An 18,713-nucleotide genomic window follows, 5' to 3' on the forward strand; every position below is an offset into this window, starting at 1 on the left:
TACGTCAAGTACAAATAAGCTTTCCTGGATTCCTTTTCAAATGCTTGTTGTGAGCGGCCTCCCCCGCTGTTCCTGGAGAAACCAAAACCAGGCTGTCATAACCTCACTGAAGTGTTTGACAGGTAACACCACCCACCACTCCTGCACAAAACTACTTTACAGCTTGAAAATGGGAATCTGCCCCTGTCAAAGCTGAGAGCAGATCCTCAGTCGGTTATTCATTCCAACATTCCTCCTCCAATTGTTTCCATTACCATCAATAACGTTATAACGTGTATTTCTTATTGTTATTGACGTCATTGTCCCAAGATCTCTACACACACAGCATTTCACGCTCATGTGATCTCCCTCCCAAAGGCTGCTGCAGGCCATTACAGTGGTGGGGTCGACCCCCTCCGACTGAATGCAATTTCGCTGAAGAAAGCAGGAATACGGGTAGAGAGAATATAAAGTTAAGAAAGTTAATGGAAGCAGTTGAAACACAGGTGAGCAATTCAAGTGGGAGAAAGAACGTACTCAAACCCACCAAAAAAGCGCATAGAAGAGAGATGTTTGAGGAATGTTCCACAGTGACTGCTAAGCGCACCTGCGTAGTTCTCCTCCTTTTCTTGCAAATGCAATTGATTTGCAGAAGAAATTGTGGTGTGTGCAGAGTGTTGTGAAATTCAAGGCGGTTAATGGCTGTGAAAAGCACTACACTTCTTTACCGCAGCCTTTGTATTATCTTATACACGGAATCGGGATTCGACCATGTATACAAGCTCTCCATTACCAAGTGCTTCAGTAGGTCTGAGGGTGTTTTATTGTAAATGACAACTTATGTTAATAACAGAACCCTTAGCTGTGAATTCTAGCTCTTTGATTGGTCCGTCAGTCTACCTCAGGCCGAAAGAGGGGAGAGACCATGAAGGCAGCAGCTACAATGGCAAAATATACAGTGTAGCCTCCAGACTATAATATAATAATAAGACTATTAGATGAATGCTCCAGATAAAAAAGCAACCCAAGCCCACCTGCAGACATCCGTTCTATTGGCAGCGATCTTTATTAAAAAATAAATAGGCCTATAACAAGGCCACTGTTCCCACAGGATTATGTGAGACTAGGCTGGGTGGACAATATATTGAACATGCAAATTCCTTTCATACATTTTCAGTGAGAACATTGTCGTAATCGTACTGAAAAACGACATTGACGCATGATTATAATGAGTTAATAAAACATTGGCTCTCCACACACACACACATTTAAGTTGGTGGCATTGACCGCCAGTAGATCACACCAAGACGTCGCTGCAGGACGTGTGTTGCTGAGCTGCAAAACAGCAGTGACCTAGTGGAGTTTAAACATCACACTACATCTACAATACCTGTGAGTCATACGGAGATCAGAGAAAGAGGACAACGAAGCGGGGAGAACATAGGATCTAAAAAAGAAGGTTTGTGCAAGAGATGTGATGGAGGAGGAGAGAGGTGGACCAAGAAGCACAGAAACGGGCTTTCAAAACACCGGTCGAGCAGGGAAAGTGTACCATCCTGTATTCTCTGTGGAAGTGGAGAACTTGTCATCTGTGCGTTTTTGCTCTCTCCTCACTCACAGTCACAGTTAGAAACTAGAAACTACAGGAAACGCCAAAATCCCTCCTAATTGTTTGTGATCAAAACTGTTCCAAAAACAAATCGGCCTTTCACAGTCAAAGATTTATGCCTGCAGCTCTTTTGCTGATGTAATAAAAACACATCTTGGCACATCAAGGAATGTGTTTGCATGTTAGCTGTCCACCCGGAACACTAATGTAGGCTCTTAGGTCACAACACACAGAACAATTAAATCCTCATGATGCAATGAGACCATCAGAATGTGTTGGATCTCTGGCACACGATGCCTATTATGTAACAAGTGAGATGCGATCTGTGACACGCTGACTTACATTGTTGAGAGACACTGTGAGAACACTTCTGCTTTTCCTCATCCTTCCTCGAGTATCTCCCTCGCTGTCGAATCGCAGCTTCAAAACTCCTGGAAACACAAATAGACAAATATGTTGTTATTTTTGAACAAGCTGCAATGAGACTGTGGCCGTTGCTGTTGCTATATTATCTTGAGTAATAGAAATTGTTGCTGAAATGTGTTGCTACTGATCCCCTTTGTACAGGAGAACAGCAACGACAATGTTGTATATTTCTATGTAGTTATTTTCAGTACTTGTCGTTGGTTCCACCGGGTCAGATTCGGCACAAAATCAGAGAAAATTCTTGCAATGCAGGAGCCGCCTGTGGGGGGGTCTGGTGGCAGACAGCCCAACTTAGACAGACCCGGATCCGCCTTCACAGGCACCTTCCAACTGCAGATGGAAGCTCTTAATTCTGGGTGAGCAGCTGAATATTTATGCTGCAATTTCAATAAATGTAGAGCGGCAACTAACAATTACTTCCTTTATTGATGAATCTGATTTTCAAATTTACTCAGTCCTCAGAGTTGAAAATACCAAATTTCTTATTTTGTCAATCCAAAAGTCCAAACTTAAAAATGGTCTAACTACAAGGACATAGATACACCGTCAAAACAGAGGAGCTGCAGCAGAGAATTTTAGGCTCAAAGACACAATAATTACGATTAATTTTGTGCTGCCGCCTTTTTAAATGTGTGCTGCAAACAGTGCACACATGAGCATCACGTTTAAAAAAAAACACATGAACAACCGAAAAAACATATTCATCACTGGTGACTGAAAAAAGGACCTTAGGTACGGTTGAGTATAACTTGTGATTATTGAATGCTATCTAGAAATCTCAAATATGAAATTTGTTTCATTAGTCTTCTGTTGGAGTTAACTGAATACCACAGATATGTTAGAACATTTGAGAAGATCAACTTGTTCTGTGGCAAGCTGTGATGGGCAATTTGTTGTTAATTTTCTGAACCTTGTTATGAATGAAAATCATTTCTAGATTAAGGGATAATGTAAACAATTATTATTATTCAAGCTCTCATACACTAATGATATCTAGCGACTGCAGCTACTAAATATATAACTGTGTGCATAACAACACTGAAACTAGTACATGATGGTTTGATGTGTGCGTTCATTTAGATTTGTGCTCGCTTGTGTGATTCAATCTGCCCCATTGCTTTACATTCAGTAAATACAAACAGGTAAACTTACTCATGATAATTAACAATGTGGGTTTGGTTTGAATGCTTATTGATCATTATGTTTGCTATGTGGTTATACTATTTGAGTTATTTATCATTAAGCACACATGAACTAAGTGTTTAACACCCATCACGAGTCCCTCGGCTCTTATAAATAAATAATCTATCCACCTCGGTAATCCTTATTCAGTTTCTCCCTTTGCTCGACAAATGGTCGTTTTTGTAATTATTCCTCTCAATAACACATAATGAAACCTGGAGCAGCGCAACTGGCTCATGCTCACAACTCAAAAGCAGCAGACAAGATTGACTCCACAGTCAATGAGCATCTCTCTAATGAGCCAATTCAGGCAGTCGCTAAAAGCCCCTCCTGTGACCCATGATGGTTTCTCTTTATTCCATCGCCATAAAGGAGAGGGAGCAGTGAGCATCGGTGGTGGAGAAAGAGTGGTACAGAGAGTGGGCACGCCGGGAAAAGAGGAAAGAGAAAATCAGACCAAATGGTGGTATTAAGATGGAGAATGGAGAATGGTATAAAGAGCTAAACAAAAGCATGTCAAAGGGGATTTATTGAAATGAAAGTTTAAGGTTAAAGAAAGAAGGATTTGGAAAATTCGGAAGAAGATCGAGGAAGACGGCCTATCAGTTTCGGAAATACAGCATACATCTTTTTTTATGGAATCCTATCGTGTGCTAAACTAAGCTAACAGCTTCTGGCTCAAGCGTCATATTTACCATACAGATATGAGTGGTATCCATTTCCTCATCTAAATCTTCTTAAAGAAGAAGTTTGTTTTCCAAAATATCAAAGTTAGCTAGTTAGTAATGTTTGCTTTTGGAGACGGCACACACGTTATGTTACATAACGTGTGTGCCTATCCAGCATAATAATGGATAGATTCATTTTGAATATATTAACAGGCAGTCATTAAGGAAAATAAGAATAACCATTCAAATTATCGGACAACATATATAGCAAATGTCAAAATAATTATATGTTTGAAAGAAGGTAAGCATGTAAACACTTATAAGAACGCAACTCCTTATAAACTAATTTATGAACTCAATGTTAATCATATACTGTATACATACAAATTATATAACTCAAAATGATTCTTAAAACCAACCAAAACAACTATAAAAACAACCATCACAGTACAGAAAAATACAACACGCATCCCCACAGCTCTAAAGAAATACACTTTTTATACATATTCTTAAACGGATTTCCATAAATTATGATTGGTACAAACACCATTCAATTTTACTCTTTTATCCACCAGTTTCAGCCCATCTCTCTGTCCAAGACATTTTTATTATGCTGCCAGTAAATACATTATTTATCTCTGTTTATGAAATATGTCCCGTCTTTAATTATGAAATCATATGTAAAGGACAGTCTGTGTCCTTGAGGCAGATGGGGATCGTTCGGATGGAAAATGCAAGACAACCTCAACATCACCTTTGCGTAAAACACTCCCATGACACCAACTAAATTCAGTGAGAGAAGAGCAAACAGTGTGAATCAACATGCTGGATTCCTCCTGAAAGCATGGACATAAATCTTGTGGACTGGTCATGAGCTCATTAACAGCACGTTCAACTGATTAGGAGTATTTGTTTTAAGGTATTTTAACAGTGTAATTTGTCTAACCTTAACAGCTAAGATGAAAGATCATATATTGCTGACAACAAATCATCACATACCTAAATAGCCTTGAAGGCAGCTGAATAGAACGGAAATTCCGTTTTCACAGACAGTTTAAATAGATGAAAATGAATTTGTTGGAATGACTTAATCTTAAATGCATTTGTTCCCTCATTGACCATTGACCACGATGCACGGATCCCACACTATCTATTAAGGGGTAAAAACAACCAACCTAACTGGTGTATATGCTGAAGAGAGTTGTGTCTCCCAATCAGTTAGAGATATTCTAGGGAAAGGTAATTCTGTAAGAAAAAATGACTTGAATATCAATTTCATAGCGGCAATAATTAGAGACAGGGCTTCTTTGTGTGGATGACAATCCGTTCCAGCTATCGCCATTAGCAGATAATTAGCAAAGTACAAAGGACATTTGTGTTTCGGAGCACATTTGAAAATCGTGCTCGCAATCACAGATCTAGAAAGCAATTCACGGAGAGAGATAAAGAGCTGGAACTCCGGGGATGACGCACAGTGCTTCTAACAAGGAGAGTGGCGTGGAGAGTGGGTACGTTATCGGGCTCCATAATTAGAGTTACTTCCACTTAATTGGGAACATTAGGGAAGACGGAAGCCACACAAACATGAACGTCTCGGAGCAATCCAGCTAACCCATGCATGCGCTCTGAATGCTAATACAAAAATGAGGGGGATTTCTTACATGAGAACATGGCCCCGCCTTGCTCTCGCAGTTAAACTGGGAGTTGGTGCCGAGGTGATAACAAGCAGAACATCATGAACTTTTCAAAGTGATAACCGCAAACACACTTCTTATATCATTAGCATTCTGACCAGAGCTGCGTTTCGCTTGACCACAAACCCACATGTAAAAGAGCCCCCCCAAAAACATCTGTGATAAATGAATTGTAATAGCAAAATTCACTGATGTGTAAATATTCAAATTCAAATATATATATATATATATTTATTCAAAAAGGGTAGTCTCCCGTGTCTGTCCACAAAACTGTCCCTTTCCATGTTTTTTGCTTAACAAATATTTTCTCAAGGACGATGATGTGCGCACATAATTTCCTGTTTACTGACAAGTTTACTTCATGGCCACAAGTGCAGTCTCTTACTGTCCATCTTACTGACTGCGGCTCACAGGTATTTCACTTCAATGTTGCAGAGGGAGACACTTGCAGGCAGGTGTCAGGGCAAGATGTGACAAAATGTGGCGTGTTGTTCCGTCGCATCGGATTGTGTAGCTCACACAGGCACGCGCACTCGGGGTTCACATATAGAAACAGCTTCAAAAGTGCACGTCATGGATCAGCCAAATACAGCGCGGCTAACGAGCTCCGCGCCCGAATCTCCTGTTGACTGAGTGGCGTCGTGGGTCACCTGCCAGGGGAGAGGATGCAGGAGGATGGAGACTGAGGGGCAGACTCCATCCTCTAGTACTCATTTTCCTGTTTCTTGACTGTCAGTTAGATCTTCTCTTTTCTGTAGAGTCGCAAAGGGTTGCAGGATTACCGGACATTTTCCAAGGGGAGTTAAGGTTGGTCATTTTGAACGAGGGCAAGTAAAGAGTTCTGTAACACATATCGGGCTTCTGGTCCATTAGATAGCTTGTGTTCTTTTTGAGGAGTTGGCTGAGAAGTTCACAAAACCATGTAGTGCCACTCTGGTGCTCTCTAAAGTCTCAAAAGCCTCTGAGAACGAAGGTCAGACTTTACCAAATCTGGTCTTTAAATCAACTACAAAGTTAAAAATTACATTAAGGAAGTTTTACATGTTTAAAACACCACTAACAGATGGATTCAATACAATGCTTGAATAATTATTATTCTAAATGTGTGACAGACCTGTTATTTATTTCTCTCTCGACTTGTTAAAGAATTAAGTTGCCGACGTGCTGATATTTGCCCTCCTCTTTACATAAAGAAATCATGCATACATTTATATACAGTATTATTAAAGTGATAGTATGTAAATTAATCAATCTTTATCACTTACCGTATATGAAGCCTGATGAAAAGTGTTATTAACTCACTGACAGCAGACAAATACTCTTCTCAGTCTCGAGCTGACACGTAGCACATCGGCGGTTCTTCGTCATTTAACGGTATACCTCTGTTTTTATTTTACATAAGGTTCACTTGCTGGATGAAATTTACTCATTGTAGCTCACATTTGTGTAAATAATCCTCCTCAATGTGACTTGATTATGACATTTTACTGAATGCAGAAAAGTAATCTTGTATTCCTTCCTCTATAATTGGAAAAAAAAGACATTCTCAAAAATTGTTACATGATTTGATTTTTTTGAATCCTCTTCATCCACTACCAGTTCATCCACTACTCTGCGCCCACCCAGTTTAAAGCACGCCGATGTCCTGCAAAGGGTGCTTTAAAAAGCTTACGTGATATCATCTTGGTTTGCTGAATTATATGTAAAAAATCCCTTCCTGTTCCTATTTACATAATACACATAAAAAATGTCTTTCCCGTGGTGGAGGTAACTGACTATTCCTTTTTTATCAGTTTTCTTTGACATGCATTGTTTGAAAAGTGAATGGAGGGACCGCTAACACGTTCATCGGTCCGCCACAGAGGAAGAGCAAGCCTGAAGGTCTTCACAATTTTGGAAAGGACTGCTTCTTCAATGCTTATGGATCAATACTGTACATCAGAAGCCTTGTTTCATGTTAATAACGTTTCAGCTTGAGCAAATGATTCGTAACATCACTCAGCAAAAAAAAAAGAGGCAATTTAGAATCCGCCTGCACATAAGGAACCTCACACCTCCTGCAATAGTACAAGATGTTTGTCCCTGACAGGATATTTTGATCCGCAGCAAATGGGGAGTGGAGCTGTTTCGCTGTGTTAAGTGCGAAGTACTGCAGCAACCAACATATGGTTGGTCTTTATGTGCCTGAATCGGATCCAGCCTAAAACCACAGGATGATGGTTTTAGAGGGCACTGAACACGTGATGTTGTCCTGTGGATAGATGCTGCTGTTCTAAAGGGCACCGACAAACTAGAAATGTAACACACGGCGCAGGAGACTCTTAATTACCCACAAACACTTCATCCAGTTTATATGTTTTTCCTCTATTGTAACATTGTCAAAGTCAGTACAGACAGTACAGTACAGTACACTATATTTCTATTACATTACATGTCATTCTATCTATCGAAATATTCAATGTTTTAATTTCAGCAGCCACAACCAAATACAGTACCATCGGCATGTTGAGCCTCCGTCGTTCCCTTTGGCTACAAACACAACATCAGAGCATCACAACCTAAAACAAGCTAAAACCTCCTTAAAAAAGGACAGTATTAAATAGCCCAAATTATACCCAGAAAACTGCTTTTTCATTTCTTTAGTTTCATGACCCACTGAAGAGGGATTTATGTGAAACCGCATTATAGCATGACTTTGTATGCTACTATTTCTGAAAGCCTCCCACATGTGAAAGGAGTGGAGGAGAAAATCAACGATCACGAGTAAGAGCAGTAGAAATAGATTCATTGCTTGAACGCTGGGTTCCTTTCAACTGTGGTTTTGCACCGTGTCAAGATTTGAGCCTCAAACAAATAAGCGTTCCAGCAATTACAGCAGACTTTGAAACACTTAGTTTTAAGATCCATTTCTAAACTCCCTTCATGCAAGTTCTAAGCCTTGAACCAGGTGTTCAGCTGAAAAACTTCCTACCAACTTGTAATTTCTCTGCATGCAGAAAAAGTCCATTCTGTCTGGAGATTTCTCTTTCCTCCTCACAGAGATCATCAGTATGACCTCTGACAGAGAATCAGTGCTCAGGGAGAATAGTACTCTTTTCTTCTGTCTTTCTCTATTAAACACTCTTCTCTTCGTTTTCCAACCCTGATGTGTGTGTTGCCATCCCAATACACACAAACATTGCTTGTTAATGGTGAGACGCTTAAGAACTTGATTAGCGCTCCTCATTTATTTGCTCCCTCAGGCAGTGTCATTCTGATGAAGGGGTGCAATCAGAATGAGGACTCTATTGGCACTTTGTACCGACTATGTTCATTATTTACTTTTTTAAAACAGGGCTAAATTACAAGCTGATAGATATGACTGTATGCTTGCATTCATCAGTGTGAAGAAGGAAAACTTTGAAAGCATACATTACAAATTTCATTTTTTTAGACTTATGATTATGGATGTAATTGCATTAAAGTTATAATCGCGTAGATCTCTGTTTACTTCTCTTTGGCCGCAACTACTGCAGCCATTGCAAGTGTGTTTTTGGATCTCATTTCCCAGAGACACTGAAATGAAACCAAAAAACTCTTGATACAACTTTTAAAAGAAAAACATAATGTTTGAACTTGCTCTGTATAATTTTCACTGGTAAGTATTGCTTTGAAGCATCAAGCATAATAATATTATATAAGACACAAGATTATGTTCATGGGATCAATTTTTATTTGACCCAATAACCAAACGGCTGTCATGGGTTAATCCCCCCTCGTCCAGAACGGTAATTCCATACATACCACTGCTCAACCACGGGATTGCAACAGAGAAAATGCACAGACAGGATACATTGCTTAAAAGAGTTGCCGATGCAGTGTGACTCCTGGAAGTATCCTATATACATTGTATTCAATGTATTAAGTGTCTTCATAACAAGCTTATCATCAATTTACGACCTAGTTCACACAAACATACAAAACATGAGCCAAGCTCTGAACTGAAGCCGCCAATGTGAGTGTGACGGAGCAGGATTCTGGTTGGCTCGGCCAGGAGATTGGCAGGATAATCCTATAATTTCTCTATGAAAACCCTACTGTGACTTTGTATTAATCCTAAACTGATTAAAAGAACTGCAAGTTCTGCACCGAAGGCGAGCGGGGGGGTCGGGTCGGCCTTCAAACATGTTCAGATAACACAAAGCAAAACGTGAGTTTCTCTTACATCACCGTGAAAACGGTTTAGTTGGAGGCTGTGAAATCTGCTGCAATTCGCCAAAGTATTGATTACACAGGCATTACTTTAGCAAAAAGAGAACATTAATTAGCTCCCAAGTCAAATAGATTCTTCCTGCCTTGACGAACTGAGGACCTTCTCAACATACAAATAATGTTCCTTTTCACAGCAGGGAAACAAACGAGTGTAATTCACAACGTCAATTAGAGTTCTGTTTGATTGAGGTGCGGTAGCGCAGCAGGCCAGAGAGCCGCGGGGCAGAAGCACCTCTGAATAGAAGGAAGACATTGTTTCAGCTATGCAGTGTGGTTCTAAATGATAAGGTTAGTCAGCTGTCCAACACTTCGGTCCAGATTAAGTATCAATATACTACAAATAAAGGGATCATTTCATTAAACTCCATTTTATGAAATGGCATCGCTGTTTTTTTTGTCTGTCGGTATCCAGCTAAACATTTTTTGACATAAAATAATTATAAATCCTACCCTATAAACCTATAACCCAATTAATTAAAAGTATTTTAACAGAAAATAGGGAGAATGTGAAGGACAGAACATGATGAAGCCTCTCTAGCACCGTGCATTCATTCTGCCTGAGGTTATTATTTGTTTGGAATGAGTTCACAAACGAATTGTAACGGCCCAGAGATCTTAGGAGAGCAATAGAGATCGTATTGAAATAAAAATGTGGAAGGTTCCTAAGAAGATGAATGTGGGTCTGGTATGAAAATAAATACGTTTGCTCTGTTGTTTTTGGTCTGGATGTATGTGCATTGTTAGTGCGTAATCGGAGATTACATTATAAATATGCAGTGCTTAATATTTGATGTGAACAATTTGTGTTATGTCACTTAAAAGTATTTGTTACCTTACATACTAGATCCAAAAGATGATGATTTACAATAACATAAAGCAGGATTTAAATAACCAAGAAACCGCGTGCATGACACTTATACAGGTGATCTCCATCTCCAGAGGATCTCATCAAAACTATAATGACCACTACGTGGACCTTGAGGTGTTATTGGGTTTTTGTACCCCTCAACAATTGTATTCAAGGGTAAGAATGAATACAGAACTACTTTTTATCTGAGCTCAGAAGACGTAAAACAAAATATGTCTCAGATCACAGGTGCACTCAGTCTCCCTTCAAATGGATTATGAAAAAACTATCTTCCGAGGTTCTATTATGTCAAAAAGGAGAATAGAAGTGTGCACATGCTGCATTGACATTTCAGTGACTAATGGCAATACTTCTTTCCGCTCCAAAACCGGATTATCAGGAAACATGCTCTGACTTTCAATGTTTTAAATATAGTTGGCTGACAACCTCTGCAATTTGTTCTCTCATATACTAACGAATGGGCTCGGACTGTTTTCTCTGCTTCTCCTGCGTATTCACCATTACGTTTTATATCAATTCCATTTGGCCAATAGAGCTGCGGAAGTTATCCTGTCTCTATCGACCAGAAGAGGAGAAGCCCACTTTAAAAGGCGGAGAAGATGTTACAATGATGGATGGATGGATGTGCAGATTTATGAATTGCTACTACAAGAACAAGAGCAACGGTCTGCTGTTAAACTGCAATTTGATATGTGGAATAATCGAAAAGACTATGGATGACGTTTTAATTACCATAAAAAGCAACAAACATAAATATATAAGGCATATCCTTGACAGCTTTGACACAACACCTTCGGGAACAACAACAACACAGACTCAAGCCGGCAGCAGCCATGTGATGGTAACAAAACACAAGCCATCGCAGATTTGTGTACACATAAATAAAATCTAATATCCTCAACCTGTATACTCCCAAAAACAAGGGTAACCGCTTGTTGGCAAGCACCGCGTTTGTCTGTTTACATAAGAATTTTCAAACGGCTCTTTGAGTGAGGGATATTTAACAGATGCATCTCCTGTCCGGGGAAACTGCCAAGTATATTTAACCAACTCCAAAAATAAGGCCAAATATACTGAAGCCATCCATAATGTCGACACGAGCTGCAGATACATTATGTTTTAGTATAATGTGCAAGAAACCATTGAGTCACATCAGCACAAACCCCTCCCACGTCTGAAGCTCTAAATCAGACATCAACGCAGTTTGCTTAAGATTTTTAAAACAAAAAACAAAAAACAAAAACAGGTGTTCAGATTCATTACATTTCTAACAGTTCAACTGATAGACTGACTGGCTACAGCGCTCCCGGATATCTTCTAGATTCAGTCTCCGATCACGAATCTCAAAGCCCCCAGTTCTCCTCCGGCTCCGACCTTTGCTGCATCTCATTCCTCATCTCCCCTTATTTCCTGTCATCTCTCTACTGTCATCTCGATAGCATAACACCTTAAAATGCCCCTTAAATATTAACGGAAAAGAGACTTTTGCGATTGCCAAAGCAACACCTACTTTTGTTGAAATAGCAGTTCACGAGGTTCGGGAGTTTTAAGATCCCTTGAGACATGCAAGCACTCAGCATTCGTTTTAACGTGAATAAGTCCAGTTAAAGCGGCTCTCTAATCTCCAGACGAGAAAGTAGCTCAAAAAAGGCGACGCCGGACTGCTTTTGGGGCTCATGAAAGTCACGACAGGAATCGCTCAGCTAGTTCCAGAAGGACCTTTGCCGCCCAGAGGTAAACAAAGAGTTGTTATATATGTGCACTGTCACTGACTTACTCCGGGTTCAATCCTGCAACGCTACGACTGCTGTGTCTCTCTCACCATCGGCACCATAACGAATGCAAAAAGGTGAGTGGATGGGGGCACTCGCTCTTTAGAATAATCAATATATGAATAAAACATGTCAGTGGCAACGGAAAGGAAGCACTGGCAGGTTTTCATCAGTGTCTGAAGCCTGATATTTATTTTCAGTTGTGACATTCCTGTGGAATAGCAAAGATGTGTTTTGATCCCACAGCGGGCCCACGTACTGTGTGAATGTACAGTGCGCCATTCTAAGCGGGCTCGTCGCTCGCCGCCATTGTGCACGATTAAAATATCCTAAATGTTTGAGGCGCGTGCGGAAACCATTGCATGCACATTTGTGTGCAATGAGAGCGACCAAATCATACAACATTCAATCATAGGCCCAAAATGGGTCAGTGTAACCAATCTCAGCCCCCCCCCCCTAACGAAACCAATTGCCAAGTATTTGTGAATGGCACAAGTTGATCTTGACGATCCGTCTAGTATGGAACGGTTCCAGAAGAAGATGTACGTGCAAGGGCCTCGTGAGGAAGAATCACACATGTGAAAGACCAGCAGTCAGAAAAGCCAAAATCAGAGAGATCTGCTGGAGGAAAGAAATACGTCGCTCAGTCGGCCGATGCTCGATGCTCGGCAGGTTTGTGTCAGTCACCACTGGGAATCCTCACACTGGCTTTGCTCACCTGCGGGGAATTCCCCTTCCAAAAATCGGCATTTTAGTTCAGCATCTGAAGGCAGACAAACAGCTCTTGTTTGCGGCCTGAAAAAAAGAATGCTAATTATGTGGCAAGAGGAGTCGGACACGCCAGGACAAATCTGTCTGCGTAGTCTGTCATGAGATCTGAAGCGACCATTCAGGACCGAAAAGGGCAAAACAGGGCAGCTGCTGTTGTCTGCAAAACTGCAAACCAACACTGTCCCCGTCCCCAGTGTGTCTCTGCTCACTGGACTCGTGAGCACTTTACTTCGAGGTATGGAGGCACCTCTGGGGGACATTTGCAAACTGTTGGAAATGTCACCCCAACATGTGTAATATTAATCGATGGCTGATAGGGAGAGAAAACCACAGAAAATAATGATATTCGCATCCAATGCGCAATTAAAAATGAAAGGTTACATAATAGAGTAGCCTAAACGTTAAAGGCAATATTGAATACTGTTCAAGTTTTCCCTCCCGGCCTGTCAATAATAATAATAAAGAGGTGGTGATGGGGGGGGGGGGGGGGGGGTGAACTTGGGGATGACAGGAGCTAAACGAAGCCAAGAGAAACCTTCTCAACATCTCCAAAAAATGCCCTTTTTCCCACTTAGGCTTTTTCTTCTCAGGATAAAAACACAATCCCGTCTGACAAACACAAATCTTATGCGACAACCTCACAGGGAAAAAAAAATGCTTCTTGAGCAACGTTACCTTCTCCGCGGCTCGTCCACACACGTGGAGACAAAGGGAATCCCGGGGCGTTTTTCCGGACGGGAAACCGCAGCTGTCCCCCCCCAAAAAAACGACGTGTGGAAGACGCGTTATTCCGTCTCGGCGCGAGTCTCCGCCATCCGCTGCTGGTGTGTGTTCGCTGTGCAGCTGCCCCCGACGAGCAGGGGAATCCGCACGCATCGGCACGTCATCCTTTCCCTTTCCCCGAGATTAAAAGTGAACAAAACCCCTAAACTGTCTCGTTAATCAAACTTATTCCCGCTCCGTTCCGCTTCGTATTCCGCTCCGTTACTCGCGAGCTCGCTGCGCGCACCGAGCCGCCTCGTGTTTAGGGTTTATTTCTTTATTTTATTTTTTTTGAAGGCTTTCGCGCATCAAATGCATGTGGAACTCGGTGACCTCCCCCCCCTCCCCGTCCCCCCTCCCGCATCCCTCCCGCCTCCACCCGTCAGAGAGGCAGCGGGAGAGCGAGAGACGCGAGCCGCTCGCGCGGGACCAGGAAGCGCTCAGCAGCTCGGGCGAGGAGAGGCTCGTCGTGTTTGTTTTACTATGAGGACAATGGAACGGGCTGAGAACGAGGCCCGTTCACCTCCACGTTTCTTTGTTGGATGAAGGAACAGGAGCGGACACACGCGCGCAGCTGTAAACTCGACAAACATGCTTTTTTTTTAGCTTGATACTGTAGGATATTAGAAATAAACTGACGACCCGGTTCATAAATTAATAAAATGCATATAGTGTACACCAGAATACAGCCATGATTCTGAAACTGTGTAATCAATGAAGTGATGACAATATTGTAAAACCACTGTAATTTAGAAACTAATCAATATAATAATATTAATGTACAGTTATGATTGTATTTAATGTAATTCAATCAACTGGAATGCATACATGCAATACAACTGATATTGACTGAGAGACATTCGAAATCCGAGTTACATTGAACTCACCAGGAGACCACTCCCACAGGTGTGGACAACTTTCACACCTTTAGGATCGGTATAAATACCTGTAGGCAACCATTGTTGTGGAGTCCGCTGGTGGAGGCAACAGACGGGCACCATGGGGGGTCAAAGGGCCCTGTGGCCTGTTGGTTGCAAAGACCAGCGGCTCCTCAGCTGAGATGTTCTTTTTTACTACAACACCCTTTCTTTTATTAAATACTATTGATTATAGCCTTTCGATCCCCCATGTCCTTGAAAGGACATCAACACAACAATACATTGATAAATACTGTATTGCCAAAGTGTTCCTTTTCTTCTTTACGTATTCAGTCAATGTTTTCTGAAGAAAATAGGGTCTTTGCAAAAAATGATGAGTATCTGGAGCTTGTATGACGTTTATATATCTTTAGTACACTGATATCTGAATATGATCATATTCATACTTTATATGTAAACATTGTATTTGAATATTATCTAATATATCAATGACAGAAAACGATTGTATAATCTATAATAATGTTTTAAAAATGAAAATCGATGCGATTGGACAGAACAATAGACAACAAACGTGTTGTAGCTAAATCAATTAATAAAGCATATATCATTGTTGTGTGTCGATTCAAAATATTTGATTGGAACACAGTATTGTGTATTGAAGGAGTTACTTTGAGGCACTGTCAACTAGACTCAACTGTGCAGAATGAAAGCACATGTGGGGTTACATTAAATTCACGCTCACTATAGCCTACATTGGGAGCATTTTCAGGAGTTTTGTACCTGGTTGTGGTGGTAACAGACTTATAACCGAAGAAAATTGTGTGTTTCCCACATTCAAGTTCAATTCAAGTTGCTTTACTCTTCAAGGGTGAATTGTGTAATGCCTCGCCACCTGCTCCAAAGAAACATAGAAACATAGGGGGCATTTCACCTCTATCGGGTCAATACAACCTATATTTACAGACATCAGTCATGAAAGAAAGTGGAATGTAAAATATGGCCACAGAGCTGAAACTTGCTGGGGTTTGCAGTGGAGGTATTTAGATTGCTGCAGCGCCGCTAACTGAGGGTCCAGATTCTCACTGGCTCTTCAGATTTAATTCAATAAATAGACTAACAAACGCACACCTACCATATCCCTTCAAATTGTCCGGCAATTCCTCTTGGCAGCTTTACTTTTCCGTACTCTTGTGTTGGATTTAGAGCAGATGGACTACACGGACTCACCATCGACCCCTGAGGAACACGTGGACGAGCTCGGGCCGGCACGTTGCCCCTAATGCTAATTTCAGAAGATATCTCTGGAACGCAATACATAAACGCCAAAAATATTAATTATACACATTCAGTTGATAATGTTCATATAGTCAATGTTGCATAATTTGACATCATTGCATCTAACAAACAAGTTGTGATTCATAATGTAGCTAAATGTAACACCTGAATGTAAAGAACCTGACAGTAAATATAGTTGTCATTTCTCCTGGGAGCAACGACTCAAATATTCTTTAATCCTCTTTCCGACAAAAGAGTTCAGGCCGTGAATGGGATTTCTACTTATGTAATATCCATTTATATTAATAAACAGGAGTTGAGTGAGTCATTTCATTCCATCAGAACATGTAGATTTCAGCAACCCAAAGCCTGCCTAAAAAAAACATATGAAATCATTCTGCACTTTTCTACACACTACACAATTTTTTCATTTTTTAGTTGAATTTGAACAAATAAACCAATTAGTTCACCAGAGCAATCCTTTCTCCTCGCTCACACAGGGAATTGGATTTTTCCTTTATTTATTTTTTTAATCCCTTGTCTCTTTGCAACCACACAACATATCTAATCTGTTCGAGCAACCGCAAGAGCAGGTTTCTGTTGAAATTAGGATTTGGGAACAGTGCATAGTTGACCTTTTCAACCCCTCGTATCCAGTATCAGGTCTATTTTTATGTAACAGAACAGGATATCAGATGTGAGCGTTGTAAATATGTATTATTATGTAAATATAACATTTAGGGCTTCACATTGTGAGTAATGAGGCAGTCACATGTTACAAAGAGGACGGGCCCATTTTCAAATCCTATTATACACAGTGCGTGTTGCAGGGCATCTGGTCCTCTGTTGGCTGCCATTACTGCAGCTGCTTCTTTCTATTGCTTATAAATATACGTTGATTGAGTCAACAATTACATCTAATTATTCACCAAGCCGAGGTGCGATCTCTCAGCAGTAATATCTACAGCGAGACACGTATGCTGTAGCTACCAGTTCTGCCTCACATTCGTCTGACTCAGTTGCTAAAGGCCTTTGGGGAAATTGTTTAATGTCAGAAAATCCTCAATGGGGCGGTCTGAGACTCGTCTACTTGCTCAGCATCTTTTGGGATCTGCAATCAGTAGAAAACTGTTTTCCCGATTCCTCTGCCACATAAATCCTTAAATTCATTATTTTCCATTGGTCTGCTTATTGACAATTGTCAGACAACAAGAGCCCTGTAAATAGGATTTGAAGACGGGGAGGTCGTCCGCCGGCATAAAGAACAAAGAACATAGAACTTTTCTATGTTTACCCGCCCATAGAAACACCCGCTTTGTTTAAAACAGAATATATTATGCTGACAGCTGTGGTACTGACAGCAACATACAGAACTGTAACACAGAGCTATTCTCAGTTTGTACTAAAGGAAAACATCCACTTGAAGCCACTGAGCATATGGTGTGTTTGGTTTGTTTTCCTAGGATGCAGCGACCCTGAAGAGTTACAATCTTCTTTTCTTCCCAAGCCTGTGGGCACCATTGTGAGGAAATCTAACAAATATATATACACACAATCCTTTTCAGCGTCTACACGCACAGCGACACGGACAAAGCTTTTCAAACCACTTGCTTGCTGCTTCCTCGGACTCTACAGATATTGAAAAGGTGCTGTGAGTTTGTTCCATAATAAAGTTCATGGCTAATAGAAGAGAGGCGCGCTATCTGTGGGCAAACATCTGATTACCCTTTGCTTTGTGGAGGTGAAGATTGTAAACACACAACATACACACACACACACACAGACACAGACACATACACACACTGATGGTTTATGCAGCACCATTGTGAGATGCTCATCTGTCATACTGGGTTTAATACAGTCACAAGAGGAATAGATATGTTATCAGGACATAAACATCAATGCCGGGATGTAAACATCACCTCTACGTGACAACAGATTGAGATGAGATGAATCTATTTAGGTCTATTCATATTCCTAGTCACATTCCATATTCATATTCCCAAAGCTGCAGTTCAGCTATACTTGCGTTCTAGAAGAAAAACAAAGGAGTAGATTGGATTGAGAGGGAACAAAACAGAAGTGATGCTTCTGAATTAAGATCAATTCAATGCCTTCCCCAGCATAGACCCATATTTGCATATATATGTATGAAACTAACATGCCTCTAAATTAAAATCTACAAATCAGAGCTTGAGGCTGCGTGGACTCTACTACAGAGATTAAAACACTACCACTAGTATGATACGACCTCTTTTTGTTATGGCGCTTTGGCACTGATTGCATTCCTCTCAGTGTCTGAGCGATGTCACTGGAGTCCAAGCCAGAGGAGAATTGGTCTTCTCCGTATTCATGAGAGATGATGCCACTGGGGGTGACCAATGATACCTTTTTAAGCTATAACACTGCATTTTGTATATTTGAAAATGGATCCAGAGACTCTCTGCTTTTCTTTTGTTAATTCCCCACAAATCCCAAGTTTTTCGTTTTTTATTTGAAATAATGATGTGATGTGTGTGACTTTAGTGCATGCAATAAAGTGTGTCTACATATGTACACAAACTGGAAGAGGGCCCTG

The 18,713-nt window shown here is 40.8% G+C and overlaps 1 protein-coding gene across 2 annotated transcripts in view; it reads right to left on the reverse strand.

Moving 5' to 3' along the window:
* pde4ba (phosphodiesterase 4B, cAMP-specific a) overlaps positions 1 to 14,360 on the reverse strand; it is a 104,501-nt gene extending 90,141 nt beyond the window's left edge. The window contains exons 1-2 of one of the 2 annotated variants that reach the window (XM_040183914.2): positions 13,896 to 14,360; positions 1,931 to 2,019 (exon numbers count right to left, since the gene is read on the reverse strand). In XM_040183914.2, the coding sequence (XP_040039848.2) occupies positions 1,931 to 1,972 (42 nt within the window). In that variant the 5' untranslated portion in view covers positions 1,973 to 2,019; positions 13,896 to 14,360. The remainder of the gene's footprint in view (positions 1 to 1,930; positions 2,020 to 13,895) is intronic. The other variant, XM_078108167.1, reaches the window with a different exon arrangement.
* Positions 14,361 to 18,713: the final 4,353 nt, after the last annotated feature.

This window comes from Gasterosteus aculeatus, chromosome 8 (assembly GCF_964276395.1).
Source record: "Gasterosteus aculeatus chromosome 8, fGasAcu3.hap1.1, whole genome shotgun sequence".
Lineage (NCBI taxonomy): Eukaryota > Metazoa > Chordata > Actinopteri > Perciformes > Gasterosteidae > Gasterosteus > Gasterosteus aculeatus.